This window comes from Trachypithecus francoisi, unplaced genomic scaffold (genome assembly GCF_009764315.1).
Source record: "Trachypithecus francoisi isolate TF-2019V2 unplaced genomic scaffold, Tfra_2.0 Lachesis_group2, whole genome shotgun sequence".
NCBI classification, from domain to species: domain Eukaryota; kingdom Metazoa; phylum Chordata; class Mammalia; order Primates; family Cercopithecidae; genus Trachypithecus; species Trachypithecus francoisi.
The window spans coordinates 26,422,362-26,444,633 of record NW_022681465.1 but is presented as its reverse complement, the minus strand read 5'-3'; the positions used below and the strand labels follow the sequence as shown (position 1 = coordinate 26,444,633).

Sequence of the window (22,272 nt, the reverse complement as noted above, 5' to 3'; positions counted from 1 at the left end):
TTCGCTTTCAGTACAGTATATAATAAATTACGTAAGCTATTTCTATTTAGTATAAAATATGATTTGTGTTAAGTAATTCTGCCCAACTCTGGGCTAATGTAAGTGTTCTGAGTACATGTAAGGTAGACTAGGCTAAGCTGTACTTTTGGATAGGTTAGGTGTATTAAACACCTTTTTGACTTAACGATATTTTCAAATTCTGATTGGACATAACCCAGTCGTAAGTTGAGGAGCATCTGCATTTGCATATAACCTACACACATCCTCTTGTATATTTGAAATCATCTCTAAATTACTTGTAACATCTGATACAATGTAAATGCTATGTAAATAGTTTTTATACTATAGTTTTTGTTTGTATTTTTTATTTTTTTTTTCAAATATTTTTTATCTGTAGTTGGTTGAAACTGTGGACATGGAACCTGTGGATATGGAGGGCCAACTGGATTCTTTTTTTAAAAAATATGATAGTTTGTTGGTTTAAATGGTTTGCCTTTCAGTAGATAACATTTATCTTGAATAAATTCCCTTCCCTATCTTTTGAAGATCTCTTTTCGAGCACATATACCACCATTGGGACTGAAAGTGTATAAGATTTTGGAATCAGCAAGTTCAAATTCACATTTAGCTGATTATGTCTTGTATAACAATAAAGTAGAAGATAGAGGAATTTTCACCATAAAGAATATGATAAATACTGAAGAAGGTATAACACTAGAGAACTCCTTTGTTTTACTTCGGTTTGATCAAACTGGACTTATGAAGGTATGTTCTAAAATTCATAGAATGCTTATCATTTTTGCTACAATGTGTGTAGATTAATTAGGCAAAAGGGAAAAAAAGTCTTAAGTGGAGCTGTATCAAATACTCTTGAGTAAAAGAATGCATTAAGAAGCTTTTTGCACCTTCATTGACCACTTGCTGCTCACATGTATGGTCTGTGGGTGGCGCTGCTCCATGGGCTGTGTGTCACTGGTCCGCAAGCTAAGTACAGAAATTGTTTTTTTAAGTTGTCGTATACATAGAACCAGATGCAACATGCTTAACATCTTAGTGGTGAGTGGCTTATTATTATTTTTTTAATCTTTAGCAAATGATGACTAAAGAAGATGGTAAACACCATGAAGTAAGTGTGCAATTTTCATGGTATGGAACCACGATTAAAAGAGACAAAAGTGGTGCCTACCTCTTCTTACCTGATGGTAATGCCAAGGTAAGTGGTACTGATAAGATGACAAATGGAATAAACACTTATTGAAAGAGTATTGAGGAAAAAGATAAGTATAAGTGAGTGTCGTTATTTTTTCATCTGTTATTTATTAGGGATAGATGAACTTTTGGTTTCAGTATTATCTATCACCTTATTGATACTTAGCAATTTGTGGTCCAAAGTTAGATAAATGGTTGGGCATAGTGACTCACACCTGTAATCCCAGCATTTTGGGAGGCCAAGGAGGGTACATTGCTTGAGCTCAGGAGTTTAAGACCAGCCTGGGCAACATGGCGAAATCCTTTTTCTACAAAAAATACAAAAATTAGGCATGGTGGACTGCATCTGCAATCCCAGCTACTCAGGAAGGGTAAGGTGGGAGGATGGCTTGAGCCTGGGAGGCGGAGGTTGCAGTGAGCCAAGATCACGCCACTGCATTCCAGCCTGGGTTGATGGAGCGAGACCCTGTTAGATAAATAGCTGTTTAGAATTGGAATTTGTTAAGATGCTACAGTGAACAATGTTCACTTAGGATAAACAATGAACATGGGAAGAAACTAGATTTTACATAGAGTTAGGGAGCTTTTGTGGTGTTTATATGTATGCGTTCTATACAGACACAGAACCATATGGGAAAAATAGATTGTCCACTGGACCATTTTTTTCCTTAACTTTCAGCCCTTTAAAAAACAAAATTTTCGGCCGGGCGCGGTGGCTCAAGCCTGTAATCCCAGCACTTTGGGAGGCCGAGACAGGCGGATCACGAGGTCAGGAGATCGAGACCATCCTGGCTAACACGGTGAAACCCCGTCTCTACTAAAAACTACAAAAACTAGCCGGGCGAGGTGGCGGCGCCTGTAGTCCCAGCTACCCGGGAAGCTGAGGCAAGGAGAATGGCGTGAACTCGGGAGGCGGAGCTTGCAGTGAGCTGAGATCTGGCCACAGCACTCCAGCCTGGGTGACAGAGCGAGACTCCGTCTCAAAAAAAAAAAAACAAAAAAACAAATTTTTCTTACTCTTGACTGTAAAGGTAGTAATATGCAAACTCTGGCACATTTTGAAAATGCCAGAAGCTGAAGAAAACACTAAAATTTACCAACTAGTGCACAATCCCATGAAAACCCTTGCCAACATTTGGATGTATTTCTTACTGTCTTTTATTTTATGCATATCCTTTTCTCCCCATTCTCAGGTCTTGGCTTCTTGCATGTACATATTTTGTTTTTCGTTTGTTACAATGCTCACAATCTGATGGTATGTTTTTAAAAATCGAATTTTAATATATACTCTTGTGTTTAAGATGTTACATATATTCTTTTTCTCCTGATTCTTCACTACTATAACATTGTAATAAGCTTTCTTTGTACCATTCTTTTTATGCAATTCTGATGAATTTCTGAGAATAACTTTCTAGAAGAGTCATTTTGTATCAGTTTCTGAAGTCTTTTAAGGACTTTTGCTATGTACAGCTTATCTTCCCTCTAGAAAGACTAGGCAAATGTTCAATCCCACCAGCATTTTTTGAGAGTAACTCTAAAATCCCACTCCAACCACTGAGAATTGGCCATATTAAAAGCTTTGCCTATAATAATAAGTTAGTAGAAAAATATTTTTCTGTTAAGATTTTTGTGATTACTAGTAAGGTTGAACTTTTTTGTGCCTTCATTTATCTTTCATATTTCTTTTGTGGTTTTCCTTTTTCTATTCTTTGACTGTTTTTCTATTGGCGTGTCCTGATGATCTCTGAGCACTCTTTATATGTGGTAAAATTAATCCTTTTCCCTATATGTTGTAAAATTTTTCTTATTGTGTCATTTAGTTTAATTATTTTATTGTATTTCTCATAGTGGTTTTAAATTTTTGTGTAGTCATTTCTTTTTTTTTCTTTAGAGTTTCTTCCTTTGCTTTTATACCTTTATTGGTTTTCTCCACCTCAAGATCAGTGAAATATTCTCCTAGTTATTGTTAGCTAGGGACCTATCTCCTGAAATAGTTACTTTTGTTCCACAAGTTATGAAACCTGCTAACCAAAATCCAGTATTGGATTTTAAGGGATTGTGTAGGCTACAGTAAAGATTCTGTGGGTTTTTTTTTTTGTTTTTTGTTTTGGCTGTTTAGGGTTTTTCTTTTTTTTAAGTCAGTGAAGAATTAAAGACAAACTACAACTCATATGAGGCATTCCAAGATGGGCAGTGAATCCCAATTATGAGCTGTTTCAATATTTTCTCATTTACCAGCTTTTGTCATTGGACATTTTATTTTGATTGACTGTATTTATACTTTAAAAAGTAGTTGTGCTATAGAATTTCATGCATAGATACCAATAACTAATTTATTTAAAACCATTCTATCTTTAAATAGCTCTAATGTCAGATAGAAAGATAAAACGATTGTCATTTTTACAGAAAGAAAATAAAAAACATCAGGGAATGAGGCAATCTAGTGCCTCAGAAGAAGACAAGAGCCCAGAACTCACCATCCCAGGTTCTCATCCCCTCCCTCACTTTCTAGCTATTTGGTAATTAGGTACAAGAAATTTGTAAATCATTAAGCATTTTAATAACTCCAGAAAATTTTCCCTGGCAAAAGAGGTAAATTTGGAAGAAAGTTACACAATTCTGAAAATATTTTTTTTTTTTTTTTTTTGCGACGGAGTCTCGCACTTTCACCCAGGCTGGAGTGCAGTGGCACGATCTCGGCTCACTGCAAGCTCCGCCTCCCGGGTTCACGCCATTCTCCTGCCTCAGCTTCCCGAGTACCTGGGACTACAGGCACCCGCCACTATGCCTGGCTAATTTTTTGTATTTTTAGTAGAGACGGAGTTTCACCATGTTAGCCAGGATGGTCTCAATCTCCTGACTTTGTGATCCACCCACCTCGGCCTCCCAAAGTGCTAGGATTACAGGTGTGAGCCTCGGCGCCCAGCCGAAAATCTTATACTGTTTAAGTAGTTCATATGGCAAGCCTAACTTTCTATGCTGTTGTTGAGCTAAGGTATCTAATACTTTAAAAATATAGTTACTCATAAATGTTTTAAATTTGCTTCCATATCACGTAAGTTATGTGCTTTATTACCAGTTTTTAAAATTTAAATAAAAACGAAACTAGTGGTTTCCAAGTAGTTTTTTCAAGTTTGTGAGTTTATATTCAGCTAGTTCTTTCAAGTAAAAGGACAAAATGTTTTATAGTTTAGTAAACCGAGCTGTGATTAAACTATGTTTCTGAATCCTGCTTTCAGTTTGCTTAGATGACTCCCTGTAGTCATCCTTGCCACCTGTCCCAAACCCTGAACATTAGGGGGCTGGGACCATGGTTATAATTATTATTTACCTGGGAAAATGTAACTTCTATAGGATGATTGCTGTTTCTAATAAGTAACTATAGGGACAAATAGAAGGATTTTAGTTAGAAATTTGTATAGCTGGGAGGAATGCTTTCTAGAGCAATGAAGTTGTAAACATTTTTATTTCATATTTTCGGCATTTTGAAAAATAAAAAACATGTTCAGTTTTTATGACATGCATATTATGTTACCTTATAAGATCTGGTTTACACTTAAAATTACAAATATCAGGTGGTATGTATTTTCCATTTTTGAAACCATAATAAACATATTCTTTTAAAAGTTTGGAAGCCAAAATATTTTCCTTAAATATATTATTTTCCTCTCAGCCTTATGTTTACACAACACCGCCCTTTGTCAGAGTGACACATGGAAGGATTTACTCGGAAGTGACTTGCTTTTTTGACCATGTTACTCATAGAGTCCGACTATACCACATACAGGGTAAGAAAATAGGAATGCAGTTATGAAACATATATATGCTGGTTTTTGAATTCTTGCTTTTCTTATGCCATCCTTAATAAATTAACAGTTGATTTTTGTAGATGATATTTTTGTAAACTTGACATTATATTTTTAATGTGATTTAAAATATGAAACTTATCTTCTGATAATAAAAAATGGTAAAACATTTCAATCCCTACATGTACGTTTTCCTCTGTATATCTTCTCTTAACTGTTGCCATATTGGTCTTAGTCATGAGCTCATTAACTGGAAACTTTATTTCTAACACCTGAAAACAATACCGTGTTTTGATTTTATGAAATGGAAATTATATTAAATATGACTTTCAGTTAGTAGACCACACACATATATGGGACCTGCTTCCTTAAATATAGCCTGTATCACTGGAATGTAACTTTAAGAAAAAAATGTTCTAAACTAGTTCCATTTGTTTACAGCTCTTTACCCAGTAAAGTATAAAACCTAGCAATTGTTTATCATTTTTAGAACAGTATTGAGCAGCATCTTTATGAACCAAAGTGATAGGAAATAGGCTTTTGATCCTTTTGAGAACTTATTCCTGGGCAGTGGAACTGATTCTGTGGGGTCTGAGTGGAGCTGTGGTTTCCAAACACTTGCACATTTAGGTTGGTTGATTTAGAATTCATTGTTTTTAGAATGGTGTGCTTTTCCAACCACAGATTTAATCCTAGTAACCAGGGTATTTACCATATTATTGACTTTTAGAAAAATACCTCATAAAAATGCCATTTAAATTTATCTTTGCTGTTAGGTAAGTTGAACAAATTAGAAAAGAAAAAATACTCTTTCTCTGAATCTTCATACAGGTAAAAAATAAAGGATTTCACAAACTAAAGATAAATGTGTAGACCGGCACTGTTTCCTTTTTAGGTATTGTGGGGAAGCAAAGGGTTACTATGTTCAGGGAATTTCTTAGATAACTGAAGTTCAATTTTCTGATTTCATAGTTTAATTTTGCTTTTAACTTTTTTATTAATTTCAGATTTCATTAGTATTTGCTTTTTGTTAGAATTTCAGGTATGGACAAACTTTCTCACGCAACTTCTTTAGGTAAAAATATGATAGGTTTTTCAGAATAACCCATGATTCATAGGATGAATCAAGAAGTAAAAGTTCTCTGGTTGGTGGTTTTATGTCCTAAATGTGACTTCTGCAGTTATCTGTGATCACTTTGCTACCTACAGGAAAACCTGTAGTTCTGAAATAATCTTTTATTGAGTTTCTCAAAACTTCTGGTAAGTCAGAAACTATGTTTTTGACCATCTGTTTGTACTCTTGTGTAAGCCGTTATTTAATATCCCTGAGAGCTCTAAGTTACATTTTCAGCTTTATAGCATTACTGCACAGAAGATATGTTCATCTATTTTTAAGTTTGCTTAAAACTATTGTTTTTTAGTGGAAAAGTTTTTCCTGGAGTACAATGTGGCACACACTTTGGCACATACTTGTGTCATCAAGTTTGATTTACCATTTTTTTCATCAGTTATATTTAGAGATGGGCTGTGTCTCAGAGTAAATGCTGTAGCAACTCATCCTAAAATTCCAACTTCTCAATCAAATATATTTACATAATTGCTTTTGCTTTTATTTAAGCATGTCACTATATCTTCTGGGTTTTCCTTGGATTATCCAGGACCTCTAGTTCTCACATCATAGGGCAGTTTGTGTAGACTAGATGGCCCTGTTCTGCTGCTGGTGGCTGTAGCTTAGCTTGCCAGAGTACTTAGTGCTTGACTTGGAAATTAATAGACTCTGACTTGCCTATTTACTTATTCGAGCAAACTATACTCATCAGAACTAAATGCTTGTCATTTTTCTTTTCCCCCTCTCTTCCTGTTTCCCTCTGGGCAGTGAACTGTCCAGTGGCTAATAGTGTTAAGCAGGAGCAGGGGCCACTAAGGTCTGACTGGCTCCTGGCCTTCCAAAGGGGCTCTCCGTATAGACCATTTCTATTTGCTGGTCTTGCCCTCTACCTCTTTTCTCTTTTTTATTCTTTAGCGCCTCTCTCTCTCTCTCTCTCTCTCTTTCTCTTTCTCTCTCTCTCTCTCTTTTCTCTTTTTTTTGACAGAGTCTCCTCTGTCGCCCAGGCTGGAGTGCAGTGGAGCGATCTCGGCTCACTGCAGCCTCTGCCCCACTGGTTCAAGGATTCTCCTGCCACAGCCTCCTAGGTAGCTGGGACTACAGGTGTACACCAGCATGCCTGGCTAATTTTTGTATTTTTAGTAGGAACGGGGTTTTGCCATGTTGGCCAGGCTGGTCTCGAACTGTTGACCTCAGGTGATCCACCCGCCTTGTCCTCCCAAAAGTGCTGGTATTACAGGCATGAGCCACTGCACCTGGACTGATTTTCTTTTTTCATGTGTTTCCTTTCTAGATTATTTGTCTTCTCTTCCTTGGTGTTCTCGTGCATATGAAAAAAATAGTAAATGATGGATAAATAAGTGTAATGCAAACTTAGAGTGCCTCACTGATGAATTTTATAGTAGTTGCCTGGATTAAACGTGAAGCCGTCATATGTAACCTTGAAGTAACATATAAATCTTTTATTCTTTCTTTCCAGTCCAGGTCATTTTTTTTTTCCAACATGAAAGTAGTTGGTAGGAAATAGAGATACCAAGATCACCTGAAATGCTTTCTTCCAAACTGTATACCTTCCCATGTTTGTATTTGAGCTCTTCTTAACAAATCTCCCTCTGGGAAAAGATAAGCCCAGTTGTGGAGAGAGTCTTTCCTTAGTAATTTTCATGACTCACCTGTCTCTCCTGTTTTTCACACATCATTGCCTGAACACTCAGGTTGTCTCAATCCTGGCTTATTGGGGTTTTAATGAAATCACTAAATCAAGGCCCATGATAGAAATATGAAGTCTCCAGGGTGTTTGGCTCTATCAGTGTTCACGCTGCCTGAAAGGGTGATCAGTCTTCAGGGATCTTTTATTTAGTGCCAAGTTTTCTGTATTAAGAAATACTGGAAAGTTGTTTAACATTCTAAACTTTGGCCTCCTGTAAATCAGACATCCGGATGATTGATCAAAATTCATAGACAAAATGTAGCTTTTCATTTTAGATGCGAAGAAGACATCAGCCAACTTCCATGCTTTTGTAGATTGACTTTTAGCTAGTATTGCATAAAATAACAAAAATATTTATTCTTGAATTTAATTTACTAAACTAGTTTTGGATATATGCTACTTTTGCCCCCCTTAAACCAACCAGATGCAGTTATTTGGATTAGTATTAATGAATAGAGCCTATTTGTTGTTAGTACCAGATTTTCAATCCAGGAGGAAATGAGGGTTTGGGGAGAGAGACTATTAATATTTTATGGTTACATACTGTAATTGTATTAGGTTACTAAACCAGTTAATTATTCAAAAGATTTTGTAATCTCTCAGCAAGAAGGAATACAGAAACAGAAAATGAGTTAGTATTAAAGATTGTCTTTGTTGGGTGTCTGTTTTTGTTAAACCTTACAAATTCAATTTAAAAACTAAAGTAATGCATACCTGACAAAATATTCTTACATTTCTCAATCTCTACTTTAGTTGTTCTTTGACCTTTTTCTCCCCAAAGTAACTATTTGCCCAAATTAAGCTTCAGGAGAAAACAAAATCAAGAACGAAAATCAAGCAACCTTTCCAAAATTATATAAACTCTTTGGTCCTTAATGATTTTGAAACAGAGTTGAGAGGCCTTATAGTTCAACCCTACTTTTGTTTTTCATTTGGAATTTAACTTGTTTTTCTATTTGCATTCTCTCCAGATTCTGAAAATGATTAGAAGTGCAATTGAAGGGCTCTCTCTTTCTTAACATCTCCTAAGCTAATAAAAGAACACTCTGTTTCCCTTTTCATTATCGTTCAGACATCGCATTCAAAAGGTTTCTAAAAATACTAAATTAGAAGAAATCTTGTGCTCACTAGCCTTAAAAGCTCTACAAGATCAGAGCAGTTTGGAAATTTCTAATGAAGGCGAGGCACGGTGGCTCACACCTGTAATCGCAGCACTTTGGGAGTCCAAGGCAGGCAGATCACGAGGTTAGGAGATCAAGACCATCCTGGCTAACAAGGTGAAACCCCATCTCTACTAAATATACAAAAAATTAGCCGGGTGTGGTGGCACGCGCCTGTAATCCCAGCTACTCGGGAGACTGAGGCAGGAGAATCGCTTGAATGCAGGAGGCGGAGGTTGCAGTGAGCTGAGATCACGCCACTGCACTCCAACCTGGGCGATGGAGCAAGATTCTGTCTCAAAAAAAAAATTTCTAATGAGATATAGTTTTTTGCCAATGTCAAGTTTAATAAATCCATTTTGTAGCACCCATAATTTAATGAAATGCAATTTATTTCATTTTTAGAAAATAACATTTTTCTGGGGGAAAAGTTGAGAGAGGTGGGAATTAATTTTTCTTGCAGTATAATCATCTTTCATTTAATTGAAGCTTTAAACATTACCATATAGGCTGCTACTTTAGCTTTTTTGGTTAATCTGTGATTAGAAGATAGAATATAATACAAACAGAAGCTCCTGTATCCTCTTGTGTTTTATTTAATATTGCACCTAAGAGGAAAGTACATACCTTGCAATAATATAATACCAGTAAATGACATTGCTAACTGTAGCCTTGTCTTCAGAGCTGTAATTATTGGACTTTAGTGTCCTAGTTTCTGATACCAACAGCTACTTTGAAGAATTAGGTCACTGTAGGTAACCAGTGTGTCATGTACATTTCACTGGCACAAGGACTGTGTTCTCCTAGGCCGGTGTTTGTTAGCGAGTGAGTATGTATGTGTGTGTAAACCATGTTTTAACCCTTAGGGGAAACATCTTAAATGGGATACTTCTGCTCTATTTTCCACCAACATATTATAAAGTATTATATGTAATGGATCTTACTCAAAGAAAACAAGTAGCCTGGAGGTAAAATATAATGAACTGACATCAAAAACTATGGAAGAAAAGACTTTCCTTTGACTGACATGACTGATTTCCTTGCATGGGCATATTTAACAATCCGAGAGAGTTGCTTAGTTTTTCTCAGCAATTTTGAATATATAAACATAAGTGGATTTATAACCTGACTCTTGGCTTTTAGAGAATCAAAATGAGCTTCATCTAGTTAAACATACTAGGGGACTTCAAAAAGTTTGTGGACAAATGAAATTAAAAGATAAAAATTAAAAATATAAACTTTCTCAACGTCAGCTTCATCAAGTTCACAACACTTTTGTAAGCAGTGAATCCAGCTACTAAGTCCCTCCTTAAGGAACTGAAGGTCCTGGGAATTTAGCCATGTCATTTCAGTCTACTTGTATTTTTAAGTAAAATGAGTGCCCATTAAATATTTTTTAAGACTAGGAAACAAGAAGAAATCAGGAGGAGCCAAATTAGCACTGTAAGTGAATGCCTAATGATTTTCCATTGAAGCTGTCACAAAATTACCCTTGTTTGATGAGAGGAATGAGCAGGAGCATTATGGTGGAGAAGAACTCTGATGAAACTTTCCTGGGTGTTTTTCTGCTAAGGCTTTGGCTAATGTTCTCAAAACATTCTCATAACGAGCAGATGTTACTGTTCTTTGGGCCTCCAGAAAGTCAACACACCAAATGCCTTGAGCATCCCAAAAAGCTGTTGCCATGACTTTTACTCTTGACCAGTCTTCTTTTGCTTTGACTGGACCATTTCTACCTCTTGGTAGCCATTGTTTTGATTGTGCCTTGTCTTCAGAATCATACTGGTAAAGCTGTATTCCATCTACTATTATAAATTTTCAAAGAAATGTTTCAGGATCTTGGTCCCACTTATGTAAAATTTCCATTGACAGCTCTGCTCTTGTTTGCAGCTGATCTGGACACGGTGGTTTTGGCACCCATTGAGTGGAAAGTTTCCTCAACTTTAGTTTTTCAGTCAGAATTGTATAAGCTGCTAATTGTCAGTTCTCTTCGATTAGAGCAGGAAAGCAGACTTAATTTTTTTCTTGAAAATTGGTGTAGTCTTCATCTCAACATTGTCTCATCCCTTCCCAAGACAATTTATCTATTTTGTAAATTGCTGATTTTCTTGGACCATTGTCCCCATGAACTTTTCATAAAGCATCAGTGATTTCACCATACTTCCACCCAAGCTTCACCATAAATTTGATGTTTGTTCTTGTTTAAATTTTAGCATAATTTATATTGCTCTGATAGGGGCTCTTTTCAAACCGAAGTCTCACCCTTGTTAGTGCCTCAAACTAGATCCTGTTCAGACATGTTATAACAAGTAAGTATGAGTTTATTTTGATGAAATCCATGCATAGTTTTTTCATGATATGCATTTTCCATGAAACTTTTGAAGACCCCTCTTATAAGGAATCACATTGGGATTTAGAGACCCAAATCCTTAGTTTTGCCTCTAAGCAAACCAGAGGAGTATGGGTTTGTCCTTTCATTTCTTAGGGACTTAGTTTCTTAATCTATAAAAAAAGGTAGATGTTCAATTAGGTGTAACCATCAAAGAGTCTTCATACAACTTAGTTTCACATAAAATCTCTTTTGCCTGACTCCCTGCTTCTAAATTCATCTTCTGCACTTGATCTTAGCCAAAAGGCCAAGAAGTGATAAAACTCATCTTCTAAGGACGCTTGAATCTGGGGCTTCCATCCCTGGTGTCTGCCCCACTTGTAAACAAGGTCTCAGAACTTCACTGAAGTTCTTTTTATTTCCATAAAAAGATTCATGAGGACATTAAGGTGGTTTGCAATCAGTCTCTCATTTTTTTCCAGCGCTATATTCCATATTTAGTTTGATTTAAAAGTAAAAAGCATTAAGTAAGTTATAGCTAGGCAGGCTTAGGTAATTAAAACATTTTTGGAATATCGTAATATGCAATTGACTGCTAAGGATTTTTTTCCCTGTTAATTGGAACTTTTAAAAATTGAAATAAATAGCTATGTGTTGAATCTGATTATTCCCTACAGGCATGAAAGAGAAGGTTATTTTAAGGGACTGTAAGCACATTCTGGTTACACAGATTCAGAACTCAGAGATTATCTTTGGGGCTGTTTGAGAGCAGCTGATTGTTGAAGCCGTAACTCCTTAGCAAGGAAGCATCATCCCTTACAAAGGTGGGTTGCACTGAACTCAGGTTCAGGGCACAGGGATGGGAAACATAGGAGATTTGTAATGGTTCAGAGTTGAGACCCCAGAGACAGTTCTCTTGTGTTTTATTCCCAGACCCATCCCAGCTCTGCCACTTAGCAGCTGTTTGACCTTGCACAGGTTACTGCCAATCTGGCTTTGGTTTATCATCCTGAAATGTTGACAGTAGTAAAATCAGCTTCAGAGGATGTTGGGGGTATTCACTGAGTGAATATACAAGGAACCTTACCCATAGTGAATGTTGTATCTACTTACAAGAGTGAGTGAGCCAGATGGGTTAGATGGTTGAGTGCTATAAAACAAAGCATGGTCATTACGGATTGGGGGAATTGGGGAGGATTTAATGAAGGAAATGAGTGATTGAGAGGCTAGGTCTTAGAGAATGTCACATGAAAGGCAGAAAGGAGGAAAAGAATATCACAATGTGTGAAATAAGGTTGTTTAGAAACCTACTATAAGGATTTAAAGAACTCTTTGTCCCCTATATATTTTTTAATTGACTTGTGGTTTTTCTTTATACATTTAAATAATTAAAGGATGTTATTTTGGTGTATTGTACATGGTAACTTTTAAAAATAAGCATATCCGATGGGCAGTGGTACTAAATCATGTGTTTTTTAAAAGCCTGCACTAGCTTTTTCTTCAGCTGTTAGAAACTTCACATCATTATTTTCTCCTTATAATTACATTCTATTTCTCCACAGAATTTTATCTTAATGTAGTATTTTTGTGGTTCAGAGCCTTGTTATTGGTCAGTCTTTCATTACTTCTCTGAAACAAAAATTGTGTGTGTGTGTGTATTTATATGTACAGTTTTAAAAGTCTGTTATAAGGCTTTAAGTATTTTATTTCTTCTGGATTGAGATATAAAAATTATTGGCATGCAGTTGGTCAAAAAAACATAAATATGTTCCTCTTTTAATAATTGTATTGTATAAATTTTAATGGAAACATTTTTCTCAGTGGGTTGTACCTTTTTTATTCCTAATGGATAATGTGTCCATTGATGAATGTCACTCATTGCTAGAATGATATATGATTTTATTTTTAATTTTTGTTTTTGTAAATATCAGTGCAAAGGAAGTTATTCACGTAAATAAGTAACTGGTAATGGAAGGAGTTTTGTTATAGGAATATCGTTCAGTACTTTGAACTCCTGGGTTAGATGCCGAATGTCACTGACCTGCCGTCAAACATTAATTTTAATCAATTATTTTTAAAGTCCTGCTGCCTGACAACCTGATTAGGTACGCTTTCAATTTTGTTGAAAGCAAGCAATTGGAAACCACGTGTTTTGCAGAAATATTTGTTACTTGGTCATTAAAGTCCAGTCAGACACCAATATGTTGAACTGTCTTTGTTCAGTACCCACTAAACAGGGTGAGAGAGATGCTGCTGCTTGTTTTGTTTGTTTGTTTATTTATTTATTGTAAGTTGGGAGAAGAAATAGAGTGGTGGAAAAGAAAGAAACATCTCTCATGGAGGCAGATCATTGTGAGGAATCTTTTCCTGCCTAAAGGTGCCTTAGAAAGGAGCATGTTTGGGAAAACAGGAAATAGGTGAGTTCAGAGTAACTGCCCGTGCCACAGATGTGCTGATCAAATATCATTGTTAGTTCAGCCAGCTTCTCTCCTCTGTCCTAGACCAGCCCAAGCCTGAGTCACAGGGAAGGCGCCAAAAAACTCCAATGTTGTGAGCTATTTTATTCACCTCCTAGGGGAGTGTTTTAGTTAGACCTTACTTATTTTATCTATTTTGAGGTCAAAACTGATGTCAGTGTTATGATCCCTCCAAAACAGCTTCCAAAAAATTCTGTTGTTTCATAACATTAATGCTTAAAAAAAAAACGGGGGGGGGGGCGGAGCAAGATGGCCAAATAGGAACAGCTCCAGTCTCCAACTCCCAGTGCAAGCGACACAGAAGACCGGTGATTTCTGCATTTTCAACTGAGACCCCACCTCTGGGGACAGGGCACAGTTAAAAACAACAACAACAAAAGCAGCAGAAACCTGCCCAGACGCAAACGACTCTGTCTGACAGCTTTGAAGAGAGCAGTGGATCTCCCAACACGGAGGTTGAGATCTGAGAACGGACAGACTGCCTGCTCAAGTGGGTCCCTGACCCCTGAGTAGCCTAACTGGGAGACATCCCCCACTAGGGGTAGTCTGACACCCCACACCTCACAGGGTGGAGTACACCCCTGAGAGGAAGCTTCCAAAGGAAGAATCAGACAGGTACACTCGCTGTTCAGCAATATTCTATCTTCTGCAACCTCTGCTGCTGATACCCAGGCAAACAGCGTCTGCAGTGAACCTCAAGCAATCTCCAACAGAACTATAGCTGAGGGTCCTGACTGGCAGAAGGAAAACTATCAAATAGGAAGGAGACCTATACCAAAACCCTATCAGTACGTCACCATCATCAAAGACCAGAGACAGATAAAACCACAAAGATGAGGAAAAAGCAGGGCAGAAAAGCTTGAAATTCAAGAAATAAGAGCACATCTCCCCCTGCAAAGGAGCGCAGCCCACCGCCAGCAATGGATCAAAGCTGGTCAGAGAATGACTTTGACGAGATGAGAGAAGAAGGCCATCAAACTTCTCAGAGCTAAAGGAGGAATTACGTACCCAGCCCAAAGAAACTAAAAATCTTGAAAAAAGAGTGGAAGAATTGACAGCTAGACTAATTAATGCAGAGAAGGTCATAAACGAAATGACAGAGATGAAAACCATGACACGAGAAATACGTGACAAATGCACAAGCTTCAGTAACCGACTCGATCAACTGGAAGAAAGAGTATCAGCGATTGAGGATCAAATGAATGAAATGAAGGGAGAAGAGAAACCAAAAGAAAAAAGAAGAAAAAGAAATGAACAAAGCCTGCAAGAAGTATGGGATTATGTAAAAAGACCAAATCTGCGTCTGACTGGGGTGCCTGAAAGTGAGAAGGAAAATGGGACCAAGTTGGAAAACACTCTTCAGGATATCATCCAGGAGAACTTCCCCAACCTAGTAGGGCAGGCCAACATTCAAATTCAGGAAATGCAGAGAACGCCACAAAGATACTCCTCGAGAAGAGCAACTCCAAGACACATAATTGCCAGATTCACCAAAGTTGAAATGAAGGAAAGAATCTTAAGGGCAGCCAGAGAGAAAGGTCAGGTTACCCACAAAGGGAAGCCCATCAGACTAACAGCAGACCTCTCGGCAGAAACTCTACAAGCCAGAAGAGAGTGGGGGCCAATATTCAACGTTCTTAAAGAAAAGAATTTTAAACCCAGAATTGCATATCCAGCCAAACTAAATTTCATCAGTGAAGGAGAAATAAAATCCTTTACAGATAAGCAAATGCTTAGAGATTTTGTCACTACCAGGCCTGCCTTACAAGAGACCCTGAAGGAAGCCCTAAACATGGAAAGGAACAACCGGTACCAGCCATTGCAAAAACATGCCAAAATGTAAAGACCATCGAGGCTAGGAAGAAACTGCATCAACTAACAAGCAAAATAACCAGTTAATATCATAATGGCAGGATCAAGTTCACACATAACAATATTAACCTTAAATGTTAATGGACTAAATGCTCCAATTAAACACAGGCTGGCAAACTGGATAAAGAGTCAAGACCCATCAGTCTGCTGTATTTAGGAGACCCATCTCACATGCAGAGACATACATAGGCTCAAAATAAAGGGATGGAGGAAGATCTACCAAGCAAATGGAGACACAAAAAAGCAGGGGTTGCAATCCTAGTCTCTGATAAAATAGACTTTAAACCATCAAAGATCAAAAGAGGCAAAGAAGGCCATTACATAATGGCAAAGGGATCAATTCAACAGGAAGAACTAACTATCCTAAATATATATGCACCCAATACAGGAGCACCCAGATTCATAAAGCAAGTCCTTAGAGACTTACAAAGAGACTTAGACTCCCATACAATAATAATGGGAGACTTCAACACTCCACTGTCAACATTAGACAGATCAACGAGACAGAAAGTTCACAAGGATATCCAGGAATTGAACTCATCTCTGCACCAAGCGGACCTAATAGACATCTATAGAACTCTCCACCCCAAATCAACAGAATAGACATTCTTCTCAGCACCACATCGCACCTATCCCAAAATTGACCACATAATTGGAAGTAAAGGACTCCTTAGCAAATGGAAAAGAACAGAAATTATAACAAACTGTCTCTCAGACCACAGTGCAATCAAACTAGAACTCAGGACTAAGAAACTCAATCAAAACCGCTCAACTGCATGGAAACTGAACAACCTGCTCCTGAATGACTGCTGGGTACATAACGAAATGAAGCAGAAATAAAGATGTTCTTTGAAACCAATGAGAACAAAGATACAACATACCAGAATCTCTGGGACACATTTAAGCATGTGTAGAGGGAAATTATAGCTCTAAATGCCCACAAGAGAAAGCGGGAAAGATCTAAAATTGACACTCTAACATCACAATTAAAAGAACTGGAGAAGCAAGAGCAAACCATTCAACAGCTAGCAGAAGGCAAGAATAACTAAGATCAGAGCAGAACTGAAGGAGATAGAGACACAAAAAACCCTCCAAAAATCAATGATCCAGGAGTTGGTTTTTTGAAAACATCAACAAAATTGACAGACCGCTAGCAAGACTAATAAAGAAGAAAAGAGAGAAGAATCAATAGATGCAATAAAAAGTGATAAAGGGGATATCACCACGGACCCCACAGAAATACAAACTACCATCAGAGAATACTATAAACACCTCTACGCAAATCAACTAGAAAATCTAGAAGAAATGGATAATTTCCTGGACACTTACACTCTTCCAAGACTAAACCAGAAGAAGTTGAATCCCTGGATAGACCAATAGCAGGCTCTGAATTGAGGCAATAATTAATAGCCTACCCACCAAAAAAGTCCAAGACCAGATGGATTCACAGCTGAATTCTACCAGAGTACAAGGAGGAGCTGGTACCATTCCTTCTGAAACTTTTCCAATCAATAGAAAAAGAGGGAATCCTCCCTAACTCATTTTATGAGGCCAACATCATCCTGATACCAAAGCCTGGCAGAGACACAACAAAAAAAGAAAAATTTTAGACCATATCCCTGATGAACATCGATGCAAAAATCCTCAATAAAATACTGGCAAACCGGATTCAGCAGCACATCAAAAAGCTTATCCACCATGATCAAGTGGGCTTCATCCCTGGGATGCAAGGCTGGTTCAACATTCGCAAATCAATAAACGTAATCCAGCATATAAACAGAACCAAAGACAAGAACCACATGATTATCTCAATAGATGCAGAAAAGGCTTTTGACAATTTCAACAGCCCTTCATGCTAAAAACGCTCAATAAATTCGGTACTGACGGAACGTACCTCAAAATAATAAGAGCTATTTATGACAAACCCACAGCCAATATCATACTGAATGGGCAAAAACTGAAAAATTCCCTTTGAAAACTGGCACAAGACAGGGATGCCCTCTCTCACCACTCCTATTCAACATAGTGTTGGAAGTTCTGGCTAGGGCAATCAGGCAAGAGAAAGAAATCAAGGTATCCAGTTAGGAAAGAAGAAGTCAAATTGTCCCCGTTTGCAGATGACATGATTGTATGTTTAGAAAACCCCATTGTCTCAGCCCAAAATCTCCTTAAGCTGATAAGCAACTTCAGCAAAGTCTCAGGATACAAAATGATGTGCACAAATCACAAGCATTCTTATACACCAGTAACAGACAAGCAGAGAGCCAAATCATGAATGAACTTCCATTCACAATTGCTTCAAAGAGAATAAAATACCTAGGAATCTAACTTACAAGGGATGTAAAGGACCTCTTCAAGGAGAACTACACACTGCTCAGTGAAATAAAAGAGGACACAAACAAATGGAAGAACATACCATTCTCATGGATAGGAAGAATCAATATCGTGAAAATGGCCATACTGCCCAAGGTTATTTATAGATTCAATGCCATCCCCATCAAGCTACCAATGAGTTTCTTCACAGAATTGGAAAAAACGGCTTTAAAGTTCATATGGAACCAAAAAAGAGCCCGCGTTTCCAAGACAATCCTAAGTCAAAAGGACAAAGCTGGAGGCGTCACGCTACCTGACTTCAAACTATACTACAAGGCTACAGTAACCAAAGCAGCATGGTACTGGTACCAAAAAGAGATATAGACCAATGGAACAGAACAGAGTCCTCAGAAATAATACCACACATCTACAGCCATCTGATCTTTGACAAACCTGAGAGAAACAAGAAATGGGGAAAGGATTCCCTATTTAATAAATGGTGCTGGGAAAATTGGCTAGCCATAAGTAGAAAGCTGAAACTGGATCCTTTCCTTACTCCTTATACAAAGATTAATTCAAGATGGATTAGAGACTTAAATGTTAGACCTAATACCATAAAAACCCTAGAAGAAAACCTAGGTAGTACCATTCAGGACATAGGCATGGGCAAGGACTTCATGTCTAAAACACCAAAAGCAACGGCAGCAAAAGCAAAAGTTGACAAATGCGATCTAATTAAACTAAGGAGCTTCTGCACAGCAAAACAAACTACCATCAGAGTGAACAGGTAACCTACAGAATGGGAGAAAATTTTTGCAATCTACTCATCTGACAAAGGGCTAATATCCAGAATCTACAACGAACTCAAACAAATATACAAGAAAAAAAACAACCCCATCAAAAAGTGGGCAAAGGATATGAACAGACATTTCTCAAAAGAAGACATGCATACAGCCAACAGACACATGAAAAAATGCTCATCATCACTCGCCATCAGAGAAATGCACATCAAAAGCACAATGAGATACCATCTCACACCAGTTAGAATGGCAATCATTAAAAAGTCAGGAAACAACAGGTGCTGGAGAGGATGTGGAGAAATAGGAACACTTTTACACTGTTGGTGGGATTGTAAACTAGTTCAACCATTATGGAAAACAGTATGGCAATTCCTCAAGGATCTAGAACTAGATGTAGCATATGACCCAGCCATTCCACTACTGGGTATATACCCAAAGGATTATAAATCATGCTGCTATAAAGACACATGCACATGTACGTTTATTGCGGCACTATTCACAATAGCAAAGACTTGGAATCAACCCAAATGTCCATCTGTGACAGACTGGATTAAGAAAATGTGGCACATATACACCATGGAATACTATGCAGCCATAAAAAAGGATGAGGTTGTGTCCTTTGTAGGGACATGGATGCAGCTGGAAACCATCATTCTTAGCAAACTATCACAAGAACAGAAAACCAAACAGCACATGTTCTCACTCATAGGTGGGAACTGAACAATGAGATCACTTGGACTCGGGAAGGGGAACATCACACACCGGGGCCTATCATAGGGAGGGGGGAGGGGGGAGGGATTGCATTGGGAGTTATACCTGATATAAATGACGAATTGATGGGTGCTGACGAGTTGATGGGTGCAGCACACCAACATGGCACAAGTATACATATGTAACAAACCTGCACGTTATGCACATGTACCCTAGAACTTAAAGTATAATAATAAAAAACAAAAAAAACGCTTTTCAGTTTTGTTATATGTTTTTCAGTTATTACGTCTTCTTCAAGCATATCATAGTTTATTGGTATAATCTTTACCCAACATTTGCAATTCATGTGATCAAAATGCCATACCTTTCCTATTACAGATTTAGTTTTTGACATTTTTGTGAGAATTAGTGAAATGAAAAGCATAAAATAGGTACACTATTGCCTAACTCATAAGTGATCGATAAGTAATAGTAGCTGTTTATCTAGTAGTGTTTTATGAATGGCACAAAGTAGTATATCATCATTTTCTTAAATTTGCGACTTGGAATGAAATTTACTAAAATTTGTATTTGTGAAAGCAGATGTTAAAATTTTCATTGTGGAGAAATAATCAATATGAACATTTACAGACCCAGAAATCAGCAGTGACTCAGAGGATAAATTAGATCTTGTAATGAATGGTAAATTGAGTGAGTCAACATGGAAAAAACGGTCATTCAATAGTGGAAATTATTACCGTTTTTATTTTGGTACTTTCAGATATAAGTACAGTTTTTTTAAAATGTGGTCACGATAATATTTTCTTTTTAGAAACATTTAAATGTTGACTTACTCAGTTTATCGTTGTTGTGAGAATTTCATAAAAGCATACTTACGAATTAAGCAATAAATGTTAATTAGTAACCATAAGCTTGAGCTTTAAGCTAAGTTGGATAAAGTTTACAAAAACATCACTAAAGTAAGTGCATAATAGCAAAGGTAGTTTTATGTTTTTGATGATTAAAATACAAAACAAAATGTTTCCCGAATCGAAGAGGGAATATTCAAAATCAGAAGCCCTGGTTTTTTATGATAGCTATTATTATCCTACTTCTGCAACAAAGTGATGATTCTGTCGTCTTCTCTGCTCAGACACAGATTGGAGGAAAGGAGAGGAGCACAACAATCAGATTGATAGCAAGGTTCCCTTTGCCTAAGAGTCAGTATTTTTAAGACACTCAGACATTTCTTTGAATCTTAGATGGGTATTTTGGAGATTTATTTTATGTGATTTGATAGCCATGTTAAATTTCAGTTAGACTTTCATTTGCGACTTAAATATGTCTCTTAGGATTCTTGCCATCACTTGTCTTTTTCCTAGGTGACCGTGGGCCATTTGCTATTGTCCCTCTTGATGTAATGAGTTGTCCTAATCACATTAGGTGCCACTGATAAGATACTGGACTTTGCTGGGATATGAGTGAGGTTCTTTTTTGTCCTTTTTCCCAAGTTGTTGCCTCTCACCCCTATAACTGGTTGAGTGTGGTGAGAGTGGTGTATGATTTATGAGTATATTCCTTGGAAAAGTATATTTTGCATTTCAAAATAGCTAGAATAAGATGATCTGGAGAGGTGGAGAGGGTTGAGCTAACTCTGAGATTCTGCAGTTCAGGGTTGAATTAGGTGGCTCCAGGTAAATTGTTGAAGGATCTGAGAGAGTTGGTGGTACAGAGGAAGTAAAAGCCTGGGATTCTCCAAAGGCTGTCATTAGTTGTCGCTCAGAGCTATGACTCCAGGATTTCCATTTGCATATCTTGGAGTCCTTACACCCTCCTGGATGTTTCCTCTACTCATATTTCAGGCATGGCATGTGTCAGGCTTGCCCTCCAGTTTTTCTCTCCCCACACCAGGGAGCACCCCCTTTGGTTTCCTTAGACTGGTGCTGAGCAACAGTTAAGAGGGTGATGCCTTTTGTTTTCTGTTCTCTCTCTCTGATCCACCCAGTGAGGGAAGGCTCTGAGAAGAGCAACATCATTTTGAGAGTGGTGCTAAAATTACCCTGTAAGCTTGAGTGTTCTGTCCTCCTAAAGCTGTGGTATGGCCCAGCCTCCTGACGGTGATCTACTTGTTTTTATTTTTTCTTGCTGTCTCAGAAAATATTCTAAAAATGCTTAATATTATTTTATAAATACAGGTATAAATAATATATATGTGTACTACTCTTCTGACAAATTCCACACATTACAGATATAAAGTAAAATTCCTCTGGCATCTGTGTCTGTCTCCATCCACTCCTCAGGAGAGGAATGCAGATATATGTGCAAGCATACATGCACCACACCGTCTTAAAACTGTAGAAAAGTATAGTATTGTGTTTGTGTCGATTTTCAGCATAGTTTATCATGCTATACAAATGCTACATTTAGCTTTTTTCTTCTGATGTTTCTCTGCCAAGAGAGACAGTTACCTCATTCTTTTCATTTGTGACACAGCATTCCATAACATGGGCATATGTGGTTTTATTTATTCATTTCCCTGTTGTTCCTAGCGCCAGTATGCAGTGAACATGCTGGTGCATGCCTCCTGGGCTCACCGTTTTGTGCATCTCAGCTAAGTACAGTGGGGAGGAACTGCTGTTCACTAGAGTATCTGTCTTTAATATTAAATATGTATTACTTTCTTGGCTTCTAAGGTGAGCGTGCCATTTTGAAAGAGAGTTTTGGGTTGTTTTAAAGAGTTTTTGGGGTCTGGAAGCCTCTTGTGCCTTATTTCACTCAAATAGCTCTTGGAAGATATCAG

At 37.5% G+C, this 22,272-nt stretch overlaps 1 protein-coding gene across 2 annotated transcripts in view; it reads left to right on the top strand.

The window, feature by feature from the left end:
* The window catches only part of MAN2A1 (mannosidase alpha class 2A member 1), a 183,816-nt gene that overhangs the window by 124,266 nt on the left and 37,278 nt on the right, over positions 1 to 22,272 (top strand). For both annotated transcript variants that reach the window (XM_033178955.1, XM_033178956.1), the window contains 3 exons: positions 547 to 765; positions 1,091 to 1,213; positions 4,883 to 4,997. In XM_033178955.1, the coding sequence (XP_033034846.1) occupies positions 547 to 765; positions 1,091 to 1,213; positions 4,883 to 4,997 (457 nt within the window). The remainder of the gene's footprint in view (positions 1 to 546; positions 766 to 1,090; positions 1,214 to 4,882; positions 4,998 to 22,272) is intronic.